Here is a 17,458-nt window from a genome sequence, read left to right on the forward strand (position 1 = left end):
GCTCGCTCCCGTGGCCCCGCCCCGGGAGCGGCGCGGGTCCTCACCCAGCGCCTGGGTCTGGTGCGCGCTGCCGCGCCGCCGCCTCCGCCCTCCCACACGTGAGCCCAGTGAAGCCAGGTGGCCGCGCGGACCCTCGCTTCCCAGGGCGCGTGCGCGCGGTCGTTGGGGCGCGCAGGGCGCTCCCCGCGGGGACGCGGCCTCATTCGCTTATCTTGTTTTAACGTAGCAGTGCCCCGGAGGAGACCCCGCCATGGAAGGCAAACCTCTGCTGGTGTCCAGACAGAGGACGGAAGTGGTGTGCGGGGTCCCCACCCAGGTGGTGTGCACAGCCTTCAGCAGTCACATCCTGGTGCTGGTGACCCAGTTCGGCAAGATGGGCACCCTGGTCTCCCTGGAACCCAGCGACGTCGCGGGTGACATCGGCAAGCCGGTGCTCAGCACTAGAGTCCTTCTGGGGCAGGACGAGGTAGAGTGGCTGGGAAGGGGTCCCTGCGCCGGGGGGAGGGGAAGACCCACTCTGTCTGTGGCTCTGCTTTGTCAGTAGGCAAGCCCCCGCCCCACCACCACCGCCCCCGCCCCTGGTGGCGACAGCATTTCCTGGAGCCCGCGCTTGGTGGCTGCCTTTCCCAGCCCCTCAGGATTTTATCTAGCAGACAAGTGGAGGCATTGATACTGTAGTGGGGGCGCCTCACCTGCATCTTGACCCTGTCACTACAGCTTGGAGGAACGAGTGGCTATCCCTGCTCCGTCTGAAAAGATCACCTGGCAGTGGACAGACCCCCGCACGAAGCCCTGCAGACTTGTGTTTTGGGAGTTCTAGATTAGAGATAGGCAGAGGGGCCAGGGAGTCAGAAGGCACTGAGAAAATAGATATGATGGTGCAGGTTTAGCAATTAGTGTCGGCCTGGAGTGTTCTGGAGCCTCGCGCTGCACCCTGACCTGCTGTTGCATCACACTTACCGGGTGGGGATTTAACACTGGTGCAGAAGCCAGGTGGGTTCTTGCGGGAAAGAGACTCGTGGTTAATATGGCTTCTGTCGTTCCCTTCACCAGCCTCTCATCCATGTCTTTGCAAAGAACCTGGTGACGTTTGTGTCTCAAGAAGCTGGGAACAGAGCGGTGCTCCTGGCCATGGCCATGAAGGACAGGAGTGTGGAGGGACTTAAAGCCCTGAAGGAGGTGATCCAGGCATGCCAGGTGTGGTGACCCTGCCTGCTCCTCGGCGCGGCCACGGGGACACTCGGACACCCTCCCGATTTGGAGGGTCAGCAGGAGGAACTGTGTGGCCTCCATCCTGGGAGCCAGAAGGAACTTGCACACCCAGGCCGACTCTTACTTGGTTGGGTCGCTAAGTCACCCGCGGCCCCATCCAGTGGGGACAGAGCCATGGAATGTGTCCTGGGGGGGCATGTGAAGGGTTCCCAGCAGGGTGAAAGTAGTTGTATATAATCGAGAGTTGAAAGATGAGTCATCAGGTATGAGTCCTGTCCTCCACGCATGGTAGCAAATGTTGGAAGTCAGTGGTTTTTAATAAAAATAAACGCCTGCCCTAAATGGCTACACCATCCTTCTTAGCAACACTGAGAAATCAGCCTCGCAGCGTGAGTTCAGTTCCATATACGTCAGGTGGGAGGAAGCCTCATTTGGCAGGAAATGCAGCGCACAGTGCACACACTGGGTGCATGCCTACCCGCTCCCCTTCCTCTGACAGCTCTGAGCGGGTGCGGGTGGCTGGACAGCCGTTAACTTCTGTTCCAGACACTCCTCCTGGGTCACTGCGAGCATGTGGGGCACAGACCCCTCCTCAGGAGCCGGGAACTGGTTCGTATTACCCCACGGGGATCCCCGTGCACCCGGCATCAAGGAGTTCTTCAGGATTCACATACAGAGGGCGACCAGCTGCTCATTGTGTGACTCCTCAGCTCAGCTTCTGGTCTCCCCGTTCGTGGAATCGAGCCCCGCGTCAGGCTCTGTGCCGATGATGTGGAGCCCGCTTGGGATTCTCTCTGGCCCTCCCCTGCTCGCTTCCTGTCTCTCTCTCAAAATAAATAAAAGTAAACTTTAAGAAAAGTAAATAACATCCTAAAGAAGGAAAGAATTTGCAAAGAAACCTCATAGGTGGCATCAGTGTCTTCGTGAGATCAGAAGGGGACGTTTTTATTTGGTTTCCCTCGGAACCAACCCCTCCTTAAACTGAGGGTCTCCACCTGAGAAACCGTCCAGGGCGTGTAGTGGAGAGACGGGTTCAAGCCACTGGGCCAGCACGGGTTTGCCAGAGGTAGGACGGAGGGAAACCTCGAGGGCTCATTCCCCCACAGACACTGCCCGTGTGGGGCACAGACTGGCAAGGGCGAGCAGGCAGCCTCCATGCAAGGAGGTCAGGTGTGGGAATCTGGTCAGACTTCCCAGTGGCGGCGCCGACTCCTAAGTGGGGAAGACACTTCACTCCCCTTCTGCTCCAGGGACCCTGAGTGACCAAAGTCCCACTGCCCCCTGCTGGTGCCTATACCTGTCAGGGACACCAGGGAAACTGAGGCAGACCCATCCCTGAGAGACACAGGACCCCTTTGTTGCCAGCTTTGCCCCCCCGTTCTGGCCTTGGGCAGCCTCGTCTCCCAACTGGCTTGCATACTGGCGTTCCCTGGTGAGACCCCGTGCACCGAACCCCACTTGGGCTGCATGGGGGACTGGGATGAGCGTAGGTTCTAAGGATAGGAGCCGACCGCAGAGGGGAAGGTGCGTCCGCACACACAAGGACCCCCAAGGTAACTTGTGTGTCCTGAGGCGTCAGGGCCGGAGCAAGGAAGCCTTGGGGAGGGGGGAGGGGTGGCCCCCCCAGAGCAGGAGCAGGAGCCTGGTGTCCTCAGGTTAACAGTTCAGACTCTACACTTGTCATGTAAAAATCCAGTGTTCGTGCTATGAAGTCATGACTTCTCTCACTGAACAAGGAGGGAAACGGAGGCTTGGATAGGCTCCCATCTAAATCTGGGTTTGGATTTGCAGCTTTTGGCTTTCCGGTTTGGTCCCTAAATGCACATCAACAGGGCTAACACGCACTGCTTGTCACCGGGACCAGGCTCTGGGGTCCACTCTTCTCTGCTCAGTTCCCACTCAGACCAGGGGAGGGCACCACCCGGGTCATCCACGTGTTCCAGAGAGGGAAACTGAGACAGAGTCATGCGGCCGCCCTGCAGAAGAGCCAGGCGTGCACCGGCGAACGCGGGCTGGGGACATGGGGCCGTGCTGCCGGCCCTCAGCTGCCCACCTGGATGGTGGATGTGCAATTCATACCAGGCCCCCAGTACCTTCTCCAAGTCACACTCATTCACAGCTGCCTGAAGTTCATAAAACACAGACTGACACTAAAGGTCCCCATCCTTGGAGCCAGCACCTCTCTTGCCGTATAAATCCAGGCAAGTGACTGGAAGGGCACCAGGCCCTCTGCTTCAGCCACACTCCGCTCCCAGCTGCGACAGTTCTGGAGGACAGGGAGGTGCTCCGACAGAGCCCACAAAGCCTGGGTTCCCGCAGGCAGGGCCACGTGCTCCAGGTCATTCCTCTAGATGCAGAGGCCGCATATGGCCCTCACCCAGTGAGCAAACTAATTACGCCTTACAGTGATTCGTGGCCCTGTGTAAATCACCATCTTCAGGTTCCTGTGCCAGCCCCTGCCGCCCAGACTGCTGGCCGGGGCTCCTTTCTCAAGGCCATGCCCTTGATCGACAGCGTGCAATCTGGTACGGCTCCACTGAGCTGCCCTCGGAGGCCCCCAGGCCCCTCCCTCACATGCCCTCCCTGTTCCTTTGCGGAGGTGGGGATGGGGTTTCAGCTCAGAGCCAAGGGCAAGCAGGTGCCCTTGGAGATCAGGAGAAGCCAGGGAGGGCGACCTCTGCCTGCTATCACTCCAAGCTGCTCATCCGGGGCTTTGACAGCCCCAACCCCCCCAAAACCAGCTATGACAACTAACGGAGGGAATAAGACACTGCTTGTGGGACCCACTGAGCCTACTTGCATCGGCTCTTCCATTAGCACCTTGCAGTGAAGTTGGAAATCCAGAGGGGGGCACGCAGGTAAGTGGCTAGCACGACGCCTGGATGAGAGCGAAATCCGAGGGCCCTGAGTGACCAGGGGACGATGCAGGGAGGCGCTCTGACCAGCATCTGCTACTCCACATCTCCGCAGGAAGCACACAGATGCGGTCACTGGGGGTGAGGACTGGCTCATGGGAAGTGAGGAGCCATCAATCCCCAAGGATTATGACAGGAGGGAAGGCCCTGCAGCCCCGGGGACCAGGGACGGGGGTGGCTTTCAGGAGGAAGCCCACATCTGGGCACATTTTGACAGGGACCGTGTCTCCATGGGCCCCAGGAAGCCCAGGGCAGAGGCCAGAGCCGCTGGTGGCAGACAGTCTTCTCAGGGGCTCCGCATCTCAGGACCCTGCACTGGGCTGCTCAAAGCCGGGAGCCCATCTGTCGTGGAGGCAGGCGGGAACCCCGAAGGCCTGGGCCTTGTGAATGGCTGGAAGTCCACATGGTCCTGGCAGCCCGAAGTAGGGAGGCAGCTGGAAGGAGGGGAGGGGGTGAGATACTGAGAGAAACAGGGTTCTCTGAGAAACAAGCCACAGGGAGTCGCGGGCCCACGCTGGCTCCCAGGGTACGCAAGCCCCACGCTCAACAAGCTCACTTTGTTAGCCTCCTTTGACCCGCACACAACCTGGGAGCATGAGGACCTTTGAGCCCACTTCTCAAACCGGAAGACCAAGGTTCAGGGCTGTGCAGGTGGAGCTGGTGGGATTTGAGGCACAGCACCACTGCCCCGGCCACCTGAGGACTGTGGCTCTGGTCCAGGGAAGACCCTCGGCACACGGTGGCCCCAGTAATGGTGGGAGGGGAGCCATGGCAAAAGCCTTCAGAGCTGCTTGTCCTGGACCCCTTGTGGCTCCCTGTTGCGGGACAACCAAGGGATGAAGGGGACAAAGGGAAGCGTGAGCAGATGCAGGGGGGACAGCCAGGCTCCATGTGTCACAGACACGGCATCACCCCATCTACCTCTCACTGCACCTGTGGAGGTGGGCGTCGGACTCCCACCCACGAGGACCAGAGGTGCAGCCTCCCAAAGCCATGGCCGGCCAGTGGTCCCGACGAGATCCACGCCCAGGTGGCAGGGGCTCCAAGGCCAGTGTGTGGCCCCCGCTGGACGGTGGCAGGGCAGGGCAGAGGGCGTGGCTCCGGGCGGCACCCCAGCAGGCAGGGCTGGCCGGGCAGGGTGGGCGGGTGGCAAGGAGGAGTTTTCTGGGTCCGGGGAAAGGCCCGCACTTCCCCAGGAGCAGCAGCATCCCGGCCCGCCCCTGGCTGCCGTGAGGAGGCACAGTGGAGGTCCGGGGGCCTCACCGTGGGGCCAGGCATCCCAGCCACCCTCCCAGGCCTGGGGTCCCACCACAGAGCTGCCCAAGGGGCCAGCTGGACAGCTGAAGGAGCCACCATGGAGGTGAGCTGTGGGCCCCAGCTCACGGGAGAAGGGAAGGGTCCAGGCCAGGGTCCCATTCACTCCAGCGGGGCAGGGACCCCCAGAGAAAAAAGCCCATGCCTTGAATTCTGAGAGTCCCAGCCTTTGTGCCCCACTCCCTCTCCACCCAAGAGGACAGGGCCCGGCCAGGCCCCAGGATGCCACCTGGTAGCCAAAAGGGGTCTCAGGCCAGCACCCCGCCTCAGCTCCACATGGAGACAGAGGAGCACCCCCAGGTCCGCACCCAGGACAGGCAGCGTCTCCAGGGAAACGGGCAGGTCCAGGCAGGCCCTGGGCACACACAGCTTCTCTCTGGAGACAGAGGCGGCACAGAGGAGGGGGCCGCCCGGGCACAGGCAGGAAGGATGGGAGAGCCCCAGGAGGAAGGGAGTGAGGCCCCAGATCCCACGCCGGGGCCTCCCAGGGTTGACTGGCCCAGATGCCGAGAGAAGCCCACGGCAGGGGACCTGCTGGCAGGACAGGAGGGCTGATGCGCCGTCCTGGGCTGTCCTGGGCTCCAGAGACCTGTGGCCACCTCCAAGAGAATCAGGGGCTGACCTGCTGCATGTGGGGGCTCCAACCACAGAGGGAACCGAGGTTCAGAGAGAACCAGGGTCTTCCCAAGGTCGCAGACACACAGAGGGGCGCGTCGGGGTCACACACTGGTGCGTCTCACCCAGGGCCCTGCTCCTGCAGCCTGGGGGCCGGTGCCCTGGCCCAGGGGAGGAGCCAGCATCTTGGCCACCAGGAGACAATGTCTCCTTGTTCACCCACCACATAAGGGGTCCCAGAATGAGAGCTGGAAGGATTCGCGGTCCCCCAGTCCCCACCCCATGGGCTCAGAGGAAGGGAAGAAATGGCTCGGGGCCCCCAGGCAGTAGGTGCCTTCCACAGCCTGCAGGAAGGTGCTGGGGCCACAGAGGCCTCGCGGCCCTGCCACTGCCCCCCACTTCTCCCAGCTCCCACATGAGTGGTTTAAAGGCCTGAGCGCCCAGGCCCCTTGGCTGACAGTGGCCCAGGCCAGGTACCCCAGGCCCTAGGCCACGGTCGTTATTAGCCGAGTCAACAGCTGTAAAAAAACGCTCGTGGCAAGTCGTGTCTGCCACTCCCTGGGCACCAGCAGGGTAAGGCCACCAGGAAGAGTCAGAGGACTCCGCTGGGGCCGGCCTGAGGGGGCAAGGTGTCTCCATGCCCCCACCGCCCGCCCTGCCCCAGCCCTGCCATGGCCTGCCCGGGGATGGGGGTGGGGGCCATCCTGGGCACGGCGAGGGGAAGGAACTTCGAGCCTTTGGAGATGTCCCCGGGTGGCAGGCCTGGCAGGACAGCTGTGGAAGGAGGTCCAAGGCCAGCAGTAAGGCCAAGGAGCCATGGCCTTGGGACATTGGTGGCGAAAGGCAGGTACAGGGATGAGGGTGCTCAGGTCTGACGCCGGCCAGCAGCTTCTCAGCCACCCCACAGCCCAGCCAGGACCTGCCGGGAGTCTGGGCACCTGGTCACTGTTGACAGGGGTCAAGGGCCCTGGCTGCCCGATCTGGGCCGGCAGGTCTGCCCTGTGATGGGCTTGGTCAGTGTCCAGCCCCAGGCGGGGAAATCAGGCCGGGCCGGTCTGGCCACGTCTCCCGAGTGTGCATGGGCCATGACGCCGGCTGCCAGGGGTGGGGCCGAGCAGCCAGAGGGCGCCACTGGCAGCCAGGAGGCTGAACACCCAGCTGTCCCAGCCCCCACTCCCCCATGTGGACCTCAGCCCCCTCTGTGTGCTGGGCACAGCCCGGCTCCCTCCCGGCCTCTCCCATGCCTCACCCACCCGGGATCCTCCTGTCCACACAGCCCTGCATGTGGTCCCTCTCCAGGGAGGGCCATGGGGCCAGGCCCTTTCCCTGAGCTCAGAGCAAGGCGAGGGGGTTGGTCCCAGGCCCCCGGTGATGGCAGGGCCGTACCCCAAGGAGGGGCAGGAGAACTCAGACAAGAAAAGTCTGCACAGACGAGAAAGTCAAGGCCCAGGGAGATGAAGGGCTCTGCCAAGGTGACCGCCAAGGCCATGGGCAGACCCAGGCACTGAGGGGCGACAGGTCAGAACTCAGAGGAGGAGGGGAGGGGATGGCCCCCACTTTGCAGAGTCCCAAGCTTCTGAAATGCATGCATGGCCTGCTGCTGGTAGGGATGCCCCGGAACAGAGCCAGTTCCCAATGTGGGCAAGAGGCCCCGGAGTGGGGAGGCCTCAGAGCCAGGGATCCCTAGAGGCCTTCCTGGAGGCAATGGCTGAACAAGAAAACTTCAGGGTGGACCTGGCCTCCACCATCAGAGCAGGGGTGGCCTTGGACAAAAGAGGACCGTGGAGCCCTTCCCCCCACCTGTCGCTGGCACAGCTGCAGGTGGGGAGCCCACCAGGCCTGCCCCTGGGGTACCACCAGCCTGGTCAGAAAGCACTGCCCCTCCCCCACAGTGTTTCTGCCTTTGAGGAGAGGGCAGCGTTTGAGAAGTTCCTCCATCTGGGTCCAGGGTCCAGGCCTCGAGCCTCCCCAAAGCCAGGGCCCCTCAGTTCCCTCCCACAGGCCTGCTGCCTCCAGCTAGGGAAGTCCTTCTGACATCTATCCACAGTGCCTCCTGCTGCACACCCAGTCATTCCAGCATTAGCCTGGGAAGGATGTAGCCCTACGTTTTCCCCTCCCAGGCCCCTGCCAGCCCTGTCCATGTCCCAGAAGCTGATTCTTCACTCTTAAGGGTCCCCAAATCATTGTCACCATGGGCAGTGCTGGGTGCCACCTCCATAACTGGCCCTTAAAGATGACAGCCACCTCCACGGCCGGCAGCACTGCTTGGCACACCGACAGCCGCTCCTGCAGGCCCTGGGGCACCGAGGACAGGTGGTGGGATCAGGGCACCCATGGGCTGCCTGCTCTCCACATAGCGGGATGGGCACAGCAGGCCCTGTGCAGGAGGGTGGGGGGAGGGACAAGCACAAAGCCAACAGGTGGACAGAACTGCAGGTGGAATTTGAAGAGGAGACAGGACTGGGTGGGAGATGTCTGAGCCTGCAGGACGAGGGGACAGCTGGGAGAAAGGTCAGTGTGGAAGGTTCTAGGCAGCACTCAGAGGAGGCCCGCTGTGGGTGTTGCAGAGTGGGGGGCAGACTCAGGCAGGGCATGTCCCTCGAGGGGGAGGGAGCAGGCTGGTGTGTCCAGGGGTTGGGCCTGCAGCCTCCCCCACTCCCAGGGGGCCATGGACACGTGGAGGAAGCTCTCTGAGTGCCCCCACCCCCACATCTAAAAGGGAACAGTAATTCCAACAATTCAGCCCTTGACCCCATCGCCCAGGGCTGCGGGGAGCATTAGGGGACACAAAAGACATGAACGGGTGGCCCTGCTGAGGCCACAGAGCAGACCCTTGGTCCTGGTACCCACGGCCGTGGCATGGACGAGTCTGCCACCAGAGCACAGCCCCCAGCCCACACACCCTCCAGACACAGCTGGGGGAAGCCTCTTCCCCAAGGGGCCTCTGGCAGGAGAGTAAAGCACAGGGCAGAATAAGTCAGGCCCCCAAGCGAGCTCAGTGACCTGTCTGTCCTCCCTGCACCCCTCCACCCCAGAGTGTTTCCGGCGCACCTCTGGGGGACAGGTGAGCATCTCATCACAGAAACCCACCCGTTTCTGAGTAAGCCGTTCCACTGCAGTCAGTACACGCTGTCGTGCACCGGCCTCTCTCAGTCCACAACTCTGTCATCACCCCACCTGTGGCCTGATGCGGCCCCGTCCACCCCAGCCCTCCAAGACCCCTCCTGCCGGCCTGGGGCCCGGGCAGGAGCCACCTGACTGTCTGGCACAGGCGGGTGAGGGCACCTGGCGGCCTACAGGCTCCTGGGAGCCAGCTGCCGCCCAGCCAAGATAGAATGTCAACGCAGTGGGAGGGGACAAGCCTCAGCTCCTCCCGCTCCTGCTAGGCCCCTCCCTGCAGGCGCAGCTCAGGTGGGCCACCCCAGAGAGGAGGCAGTGCCGCCCCTCCCCGAGCCTGTACAGCCTCCAGAGAGCAGCCCTGCCCCACCCCCGGTGGGACTGCCACTGGGGCCACGTGGCCACACGAATGACCAGCCAGGCTTCCCTGGGGGCCGGGCCTCCCAGGGCCAGGCCTGAGCTTCCTGCCGGAAAGGTAGGAGCTGGGTCCCTCCTGCGGGCTGGAGGGAGGGGGAGAGGCCAGGGGAGGCCTGAGGTGTGAGAGGGGGAGGTGCCCGGTGCCCCAGCTGGCTGGCAAGCGGCTGAAGAACTGGCACCGAGGGCTAGCGAGCCGGCTTGGGGAGGTGAAGGGCCCTGCAGCAAAGCTGGGCACCCCGACAGTCCGGCAGGCCCTGGGGAGCCAGTGGGTGCTGGGCTGGAGCCCCCATCAGCTGCTGCAGGCAGTGCCAGTCCACCTGAGCAGGCCGGGCAACGGGGCTCCCCCACCTTCCCAGACACCCCTGGTCCCTAAAATGTGGGGTCCCCACAATCCCGAACAGCAGAGGGGGGCACCACCCTAGGAGAGGAGGTCACCCCAGGCCCGGGCCTTGGAGCTGAGTTCTCCTGCACGGAGCTGCCCAGGGCTGCCCAGAGTCAGGCGAGCAGGCAAGCCAGCCAGACTCCAGCTCCGACAGCAGGGATGGTGAGGGGTGCCTGGGGCCTCCGCCCTGCCCCCACTCCCTCCTCCCCCAGCCGGTCCTGGGCTGCTCCCAGCTGCCTGGGTACACCTTTGCCCTCACTCCTCCCCGTGTCCTCCCTCACCTCTACAGATGACTAACGCCTCCAGGCTCCTGGGAACAGCTGGAGGCCCCCTGGTGTCGGCGACCTGGACACAGCCCAGTCCCAGGCCGGCCATGCCCACCGTGCCCACCGTGCCCACTGTGCCTGCTGGGCCGCAGATGGACCGCATGGGGAACAGCTCCCAGTGCGCCTCCCAGCTCTTCCTCACCTCCGCGCTGGCCCGCGGCATCTCAGGGGTCTTTGTGTGGACTGCCTTGGTGCTCACCTGCCACCAGGTAAGCTCTCCCTTCTGCGCCTCTATGGGGACCCCACTCTCTGTGGGACATGGTCCTGGCTGGCCCCGCGGGGATCCGCGACCTCCAGCCATGCCCTCGGGGCAGACATCAGAGGCAAGGCAGGCCAGGCCCCAGGGACAGGGGAGGGGGCTTTCTCCAGAACATGGCGTGTGGGAGCCAGGGATGGGAGGTCTGTGCTGGGGACAGAGCTGGGCGGGGAGGACAGGGCGTCAGAAGGGGCTGCCCCCTCTGATTTGGGGAAGCAGAGGAGAGACACCACATGCCGGGCCTGAGCTGCACGAATCCCCCCCGCCCCCCCAGGCAGTGACGTTGGGGCAGACAGGGCAGCCCCTGGGGGGGGAGGGATGGCCAGTCCCGGCAGTGAGGAAGAGCCAGGTGCGGGCAGCAGAGCTGTGCCTGAGCACAGGGGCTGGGCGGAGGCGAGAGTGAGGTGGCAGGCAGAGCGCGTATGCAGCCAGGGAGAGTGCCGTCTGGGCAGCAGGCACTCAGGATGCAGAAGAGCTGGAGTTTGGCTTCCAGCCTGGGGGGTGTGGGAGCCAGAGAAGGTGGCAGGGTTTGCTGAGGGCAGAAATGGCCTTGGGGATGGTTCAGCCGGCACTGGGGGAGGAATGATTGTCGGCGTGAGCTCCCCACCCTGCTGGGGTGGTCAGGAGACTGGCAGGCAGGGGGCTGAGTGGCCCAGAGGCCTCTGAGACAGGGAGGGGTGAGAGCTGCTTGCTGTGTGGCCTCAAATCACCACAATATATGGTGGACACAAGTGTGTGATGGGGGCCGGTGGAGAACAGTGCAGCTGAGAGCCACAGGGGCCATCGGGGACAGCCTGGAGGAGGCACTGAGACCTATCGAGCCTCCCTTGGGCCCCTGGACAGGTAGACTGTACAGGCGGGTAGTGCGTGCCCCACCTACTCCCTGGAGGAGTGGTATTGGGTCTGGGGTCTGGGGGAAGCTGTGTTTTGTAGAGCAGGGAGCAGCAAAGTCCTGGGTCCACTCTCAGCTTCCCCTCCGTGTAACCCTAACCTGCAGGGCTGGCGACTGTGTGTGTGTGTGTGTGTGTGTGTGTGTGTGTGTGTGTGTGTGTGTGTGTGTGTGTGTGTGTGTGTGTGTGTGTGTGTGTGTGTGTGTGTGTGTGTGTGTGTGTGTGTGTGTGTGTGTGCTTCCTGAGTCCCACCGCCTAGACGGGGTAGTCAGGGACCCCCTCCCCACCGTGGACTGCAGCTCCCATCCCCGCCCACACTGCCAGGCCCCCGAAGCACGAGGGCAGCCAGACTTTGCCCTTCCAGAGCCCAGAAGGACAGGGAGAGACTCAGCCTCTCGCTTTTAAGACGGGAAGGCAAAGCCAGAGAGGACAGGGAGTGCCTGCCAAGGCCACCGGCCACACAGCACCGGCACCAGGAGCAGAATCCACATCTCCTAGTGGCTGGCCATGCCCTGCCCTGCCCACTGCACCAGCTGGGAGTGAGGGACTGATAAGCAGCCTATTCGGGAAGCCAGCCTGCCCCCGACCCCCGCCACTCCCTGCAGGGCTGCACATACAGCCTCCCCATCTGCTGCCCTTTCTCCGCCTGGCACCTCCTCCAGGAGGCCTTCCAGAGCCAGCCCTGTCCTCTTCCTCGTCAAGACCCTGTCACTGGTTTTTCACATCCTCACAGAAGACGTGGAAAATCAAGAAAGGCTTATAGACAAACGATGATCACCTGTATTTTCCTGTCGGGGACAAGGCAGTGATCTTTCATTTCATGTCTGCCACACATTTCCAAGGCACGCAGGACCATCCTTGGTTTGTTGCCTGCTGTTTACTCGTCACCGTACCTCAGAGCAGGTCCCCACATGGGCATTTTGGGACGCCACCTCTGCTGGCTGTGTGAGGCCCTTTGTGAGCGGCCTGGCCCCAGGGCCATGCGTGGCCCCGGCAGCTACTCCCGACGCGGTGTTGCTGTGGGGAACAGCCTCCCACTCAAACCCTTTCCTCCTGAATGTGTCCGCTCTAGAGACAGGTCGAGGGCACTGGCCCTCTCGATGGCCCGCCACACTGAAATGCCAAACTGCCCTCTCAGGGGCCATGATGCCTTCCTTCCCCCAAGGAAATTCTCCTTGAATGAGTGAACACAGGGGTAGGTGCATGCATGAGTCAGTGAGCATGTCCGCTACGAAGGGGCCGCCACGCCCAGGGAGGTCCACGCCGCTGTCTCCCACAGCCCCTCTGGCCCGCTGCCCCCACACCTGCCCTTGCTCTGCCCGCCCAGATCTACCTGCACCTGCGCTCCTACACGGTCCCCAACGAGCAGCGCTACATCGTCCGCCTACTCTTCATTGTGCCCATCTATGCCTTTGACTCCTGGCTCAGCCTCCTCCTCCTGGGGGGCCACCAGCATTACGTCTACTTCGACTCGGTGCGTGACTGCTACGAAGGTGAGCACCTCCTGGCTCTGGGAGACAGCAAGGCCAGCTCGGGAGCCCCATCCTCCAGGGCTGGGAACAGCTTGGTCCAGCCCCATGCAAGGGGGCTGCCTGACTGACGGTGAGGATTAGGGATGCCGAGGAGGGTCCTGGGCCCTGGGTGGGGCACCATTGCCGCAGTGACTGCCAAGAGCTCTGCCTGCACCGGGGTTGCCGGGGCCAGCGTGTGCTCCCAAAGCTCGTGAGGGTCCTTGGCGTGTGCAGGCGGGGGGGTCAGGAAGCCTTCCTGTGGCCAGCATCTCCGGGCACCCCAGGCTCACTGCCGCCTGCCCCGTCCCGCCCCCTGCAGCCTTTGTCATCTACAGCTTCCTGAGCCTCTGTTTCCAGTACCTGGGGGGCGAGAGCACTATCATGGCTGAGATTCGGGGGAAGCCCGTCCGGTAAGCCTCTCGCCCAGGAGTCCATGGGGGTCCCTGAACACCCAGGGCAGCAGAGGGGTCTGGGGATGCGCCCTCCTGGGGCCCTGCTTCAGGGACTTGTCACCTCAGGTCCAGCTGCATCTACGGCACCTGCTGCCTCCAGGGTATGTCCTACTCCATTGGCTTCCTGCGCTTCTGCAAGCAGGTGAGTGGGGGTCTTGCCTGCCCCTGGCCCTTCCCTCCCAGCCCCCCCTGACTGCTCCCACGCTCCCCTCTCCTCCTCAGGCCACACTGCAGTTCTGCATCGTGAAGCCCATCATGGCCGTGGTCACCATCGTCCTACAGGCGTTCGGCAAATACCACGATGGGGACTTCAAGTAAGGCCAGGCTGCCTGCAGGGAGGGGGCGGGCCCAGCCTGGAGGGGACGCCCGGCTCGGTGGAGGTAGGCAGGGCCCAGGGGAGGGCTCGGCGCAGAGCCAAGTCCTCATGTGAACGGACAGGCCTCCCTCCCTCTCGGGAAACTGCCAGGGGGAGGCTGTGGCAGACAGACCCACGTGTGCCCCGAGGACCCTGGGACTGCGCAGCCTGCAGCCGGCCCACCCGGAGGAGAATAAGGGGGGTTTAAGGCACTTGGGCCAAGGGAGCCATCAAGCAGAGAAGGTGGGCAGTGCTCCCCTGGTACCGGAAGGAGCCCTGTGAACACAGGTGCACACGTGCTCACACGCATGCGTTCACACCCAGGCCAGCCCCTGCACATGTATGGGCACACACAGACCCAGCAGCCCACATGCTTATATGCATACAACACTAATATGTGCATGTGAACACACACCCACAGGTCACACCCACTTGCACACACACGGTCACACATGCCCACCCATGTGTCCGCAATGGAGAGGTGGCTCCTACAGGCTGTGCCCGGGTGGACAGGGGCACGTGGGGCTTTGTGGGGAGAAAGGCTACCTTCTCACCGCCGTGTTGGGATGCCCCAGCTCCCTCCCGGCTGCCCATTGGTACACCCTGCAGGGAAGGTCCAGGTCTGGGTCACAGCTGGGGCGCAGAGGCCAGTAGTATGGCTGGGACAGTGGGGAGGGCACAGGGCAGGATCCTGGCCTGACCCCTGACCCCTGCTCTGGCCCCAGCATCCACAGCGGCTACCTCTACATCACCCTGGTCTACAATGTCTCCGTCAGCTTGGCCCTCTACGCCCTGTTCCTTTTCTACTTCGCCACCAGGGAGCTCCTGCAGCCCTTCGAGCCTGTCCTCAAGTTCTTCACCATCAAGGCCGTCATCTTCCTCTCTTTCTGGCAGGGTGGGTAGGCTGTGGGGGCAGGGGCTATTGCCCAGAGCCTGTCCCAACCCCACCTCCGCCCCTAGTTTCCTGGGTGCCCTTAGGCCTGGCCTTAGTTTCCCTGGTTGTAGCATAGGTCAGTACTTCCACCCCCCAAGCCAGAAACCACACAGCCCCCCACTCAGGGGAAACATCGAGTCCCTGTCCAGCAGGTCTGGCCCGTTGTGCGTGGAGTGGACAAGCAGAGGCCCTGGGCCAGGCTAGGGGTGCTCCCAGACCCCACTCTGCAGAGGAGGGCAGCCACCAGACCGAGTGGGGGTGGGGCCGGGGTGGGTGGCCCAGCTCTGGGACCAGGGAGGTCAGGGCAGACGCTTGGGGAGTGCCCAGACAGCCTCTGTGCTGCGACCCTGGCTTTGGAGGCACTCCCCTCCCCCGTGAACTTCAGCCCCCCCCCAACACCACCCCCCAGTGGGAACAGGACTACATGGATGGGATGCCCTAGGACCTGACCCTCGTCCTGCTGCAGAGCCCACTGAGCTCAAAGGCCTGTGTAGGGCAGGTGCCTGAGTGGCTGTCACCACCCCCCAGGGCTGCTGCTGGCCATCCTGGAGAAGTGTGGGGTCATCCCTGAGGCCCAGGTCATCGACGGGAGCGAGGTGGGGGCCGGCACGCTGGCTGCCGGCTACCAAAACTTCATCATCTGCATCGAGATGCTGTTTGCATCCATTGCCCTGCGCTACGCCTTCACTGTCCAGGTATATGCGGAGAAGGAGAACTCGCCAGGTACGTGGGCCCTTCGGGGAGGGGTGGGGGTATGGGGGCACTGNCGGGAGTGCGTGGGCTTTGGGGGGGCAGGGGTTGCTTCGACATCACAGTGAGGGCCTGCAGAGGGGCCCAGCCAGCCCGCCTGCCTCTGGGCACCTCAGTGCCACATCTGTGTCCCTCCCTCCCCTGCATGGACCCAGAATTGCCAGCAACACAGATGGGGGATAGCCCCATGGGAGGACCCTGACCCTAGACAGGTGGGGCACCTGTATCTCGCCCAGGGACAGCAGGCGGGCGGCTCTGAGCTCTGGGTGAAGTGGCTGGCCTAGACCTCTGAGCCCAGGGCCCCTGCTGTGAGGGCAGGGTGTCGGGGCCTCCCAAGCCTGGGGAGCCCTGCCCACCACACTCATGGACCCAGGCATCTGTAGTGAACGACCCTGGGTGGCAGAGATGGCCTGCGGCTGCTTCAGCAACCTAGAGTGACCCCAAGTGTGAAAGGTTCACTCCAGGCCGGAGAGAAGACAGTAGCCAGCCAAGGTGGCTTCCCCATGTGGCCACTGGGGAGTCTGGGCTGGGACAGTCCTGGACTAGAGGAACCAGGCTGGGATTTAGAGGTCCTGAAGTACCCCTACTGGCCGAGCCCAGAGCTTGGAGAGGCCAGACTCCAGCCCTGGGCAGCCCCGAGGCCGGTGGGGAGTGGGGCCATGTCCCCAGGGCCCGGGGCACACAGGGGAGGACAGGGCCAGGGCACCCTAGCCCCACCCCTGTGCTATCTGCCCCCAGCCCCCGAGGCACCCATGCACAGCATCTCGAGCGGCCTCAAGGAGACCATGAGCCCACAGGACATCGTGCAGGACGCCGTCCACAACTTCTCACCCGCCTATCAGCACTACGCCCAGCAGGCCACTCACGAGGCCCCGAGCCCTGGTGCCCACCCCAGTGCCGCCAGAGGTTCTGGTGGGCTCAGGAAGAGTCGGAATGTGGAGAAGAGAATGCTGATCCCTGCAGAAGACCTGTAGGAGGCCTCCGGGGGTAACCAGCCACCTGCCTGCAACCAGGCTGCACCCAGGCCCTGGGAGAACACAGGGCCCCCACCCTCCTGCCAAAGGTGAAGCCTCTCCCAGGAGCCCTGCTGCCAGGCCGGTGTTGCCACTTCCCAGCCTGCCACCCTCCAGCAGGCCCGTAGCCCCAGGAGAGGGTGCCCGAGTTTATCTGACGAGCCGGGAACCCACTGGGTTCACCTGGCCATCATGGGGCTGTTGAGAGGTAGGGCCAGGCCAGATGGACAGACTTTATGCTGGGTCCTACGGGAAAGACAGCCCTGGGAGAGGGAGGCAGCCCTGCCCCAAGGACACGGGAGCTGCTGGCGGCGGGGGACTCGGCTGGGCCTTGCGCGGCCGTAGAAGGGCCGAGTTGCTCTGCACCCCCTCCGGCCCTGGAGATTCCTGAAAAGCCCCCACCCCAGGAAGGCATGTCTGACGAGGGTCTTAGCAGGTGCCCAGGGCCACCTGCACAGAACCTTCCCCCTGGGCAGCCCAAGAAGCATGCGGGCCTCCCAGGGGAATCACACCTATTTATACATAAACAGCCTGCATTTTCTAGTGACCCTGGTGGCCTCTGTTTCTGCAGGGTCGGTGCCCCGATGAACGGGCTGCAGTGGGTGGTCACATGTGCCCCACTGTGCCAAGTCTGGGCATCGGGGGAAGCGTTGTGGGTGATGCTCGGAGCAGAGCAGGGCACAGGGCTCACATGTAGACGGAGTGCCCTACCCTGTGGCCCCGAGAGAACCAGAGTCCTCCCCTCCCTCCGTAAGATGGGCCTCCGGCCAGCCCTGCCCGCAGTGAGTGGGTGAAGGCCACAGACGCAAGCCCAGAGAAGGCGCGGGGTACAGACGGGGCCACACCTGGAACCTGCCCTCCCTTGGCCTTTTCTCTCCCGGGCACCAGGCCAGCGCCCCACGAGACAGAGGCCCTGCCCTCCAGAAGCTGTGAGGCGCCCAAGCGGCCTGGGAGACACAAAAGAGGGGCCAGAAGCAGCCAGAGGGACGGGGAGGCCTC

General features: G+C 63.5%; 2 protein-coding genes across 4 annotated transcripts; both read left to right on the top strand.

Annotated features, from left to right (window-relative positions):
* Positions 1 to 6: 6 nt before the first annotated feature.
* Positions 7 to 1,554, top strand: PSMG3 (proteasome assembly chaperone 3). 2 transcript variants are annotated; one of them, XM_077758781.1, is made up of 3 exons: positions 7 to 117; positions 227 to 466; positions 1,054 to 1,554. In XM_077758781.1, the coding sequence occupies exons 2-3, from the start codon at positions 251 to 253 to the stop codon at positions 1,204 to 1,206; spliced, it is 369 nt and encodes a 122-aa protein (XP_077614907.1). In that variant the 5' UTR covers positions 7 to 117; positions 227 to 250; the 3' UTR covers positions 1,207 to 1,554. The 2 variants fall into 2 exon arrangements, with proteins under 2 accessions (XP_077614907.1, XP_077614908.1); XM_077758782.1 differs by having other exon boundaries at positions 7 to 98; positions 230 to 466.
* Positions 1,555 to 9,626: 8,072 nt separating this feature from the next.
* On the top strand, positions 9,627 to 17,006 carry TMEM184A (transmembrane protein 184A). Of its 2 annotated transcripts, none has more exons than XM_077758784.1 (9): positions 9,627 to 9,648; positions 10,262 to 10,507; positions 12,772 to 12,937; positions 13,275 to 13,365; positions 13,474 to 13,549; positions 13,630 to 13,721; positions 14,488 to 14,657; positions 15,225 to 15,419; positions 16,185 to 17,006. In XM_077758784.1, the coding sequence occupies exons 2-9, from the start codon at positions 10,262 to 10,264 to the stop codon at positions 16,418 to 16,420; spliced, it is 1,272 nt and encodes a 423-aa protein (XP_077614910.1). In that variant the 5' UTR covers positions 9,627 to 9,648; the 3' UTR covers positions 16,421 to 17,006. The 2 variants fall into 2 exon arrangements, with proteins under 2 accessions (XP_077614910.1, XP_077614909.1); XM_077758783.1 differs by lacking the exon at positions 9,627 to 9,648 and adding an exon at positions 9,779 to 10,134.
* The last annotated feature ends 452 nt before the right edge of the window (positions 17,007 to 17,458 follow it).

Source organism: Crocuta crocuta, unplaced genomic scaffold (genome assembly GCF_008692635.1).
Source record: "Crocuta crocuta isolate KB4526 unplaced genomic scaffold, BGI_CrCroc_1.0 scaffold273, whole genome shotgun sequence".
In the NCBI taxonomy this organism is placed as follows: domain Eukaryota; kingdom Metazoa; phylum Chordata; class Mammalia; order Carnivora; family Hyaenidae; genus Crocuta; species Crocuta crocuta.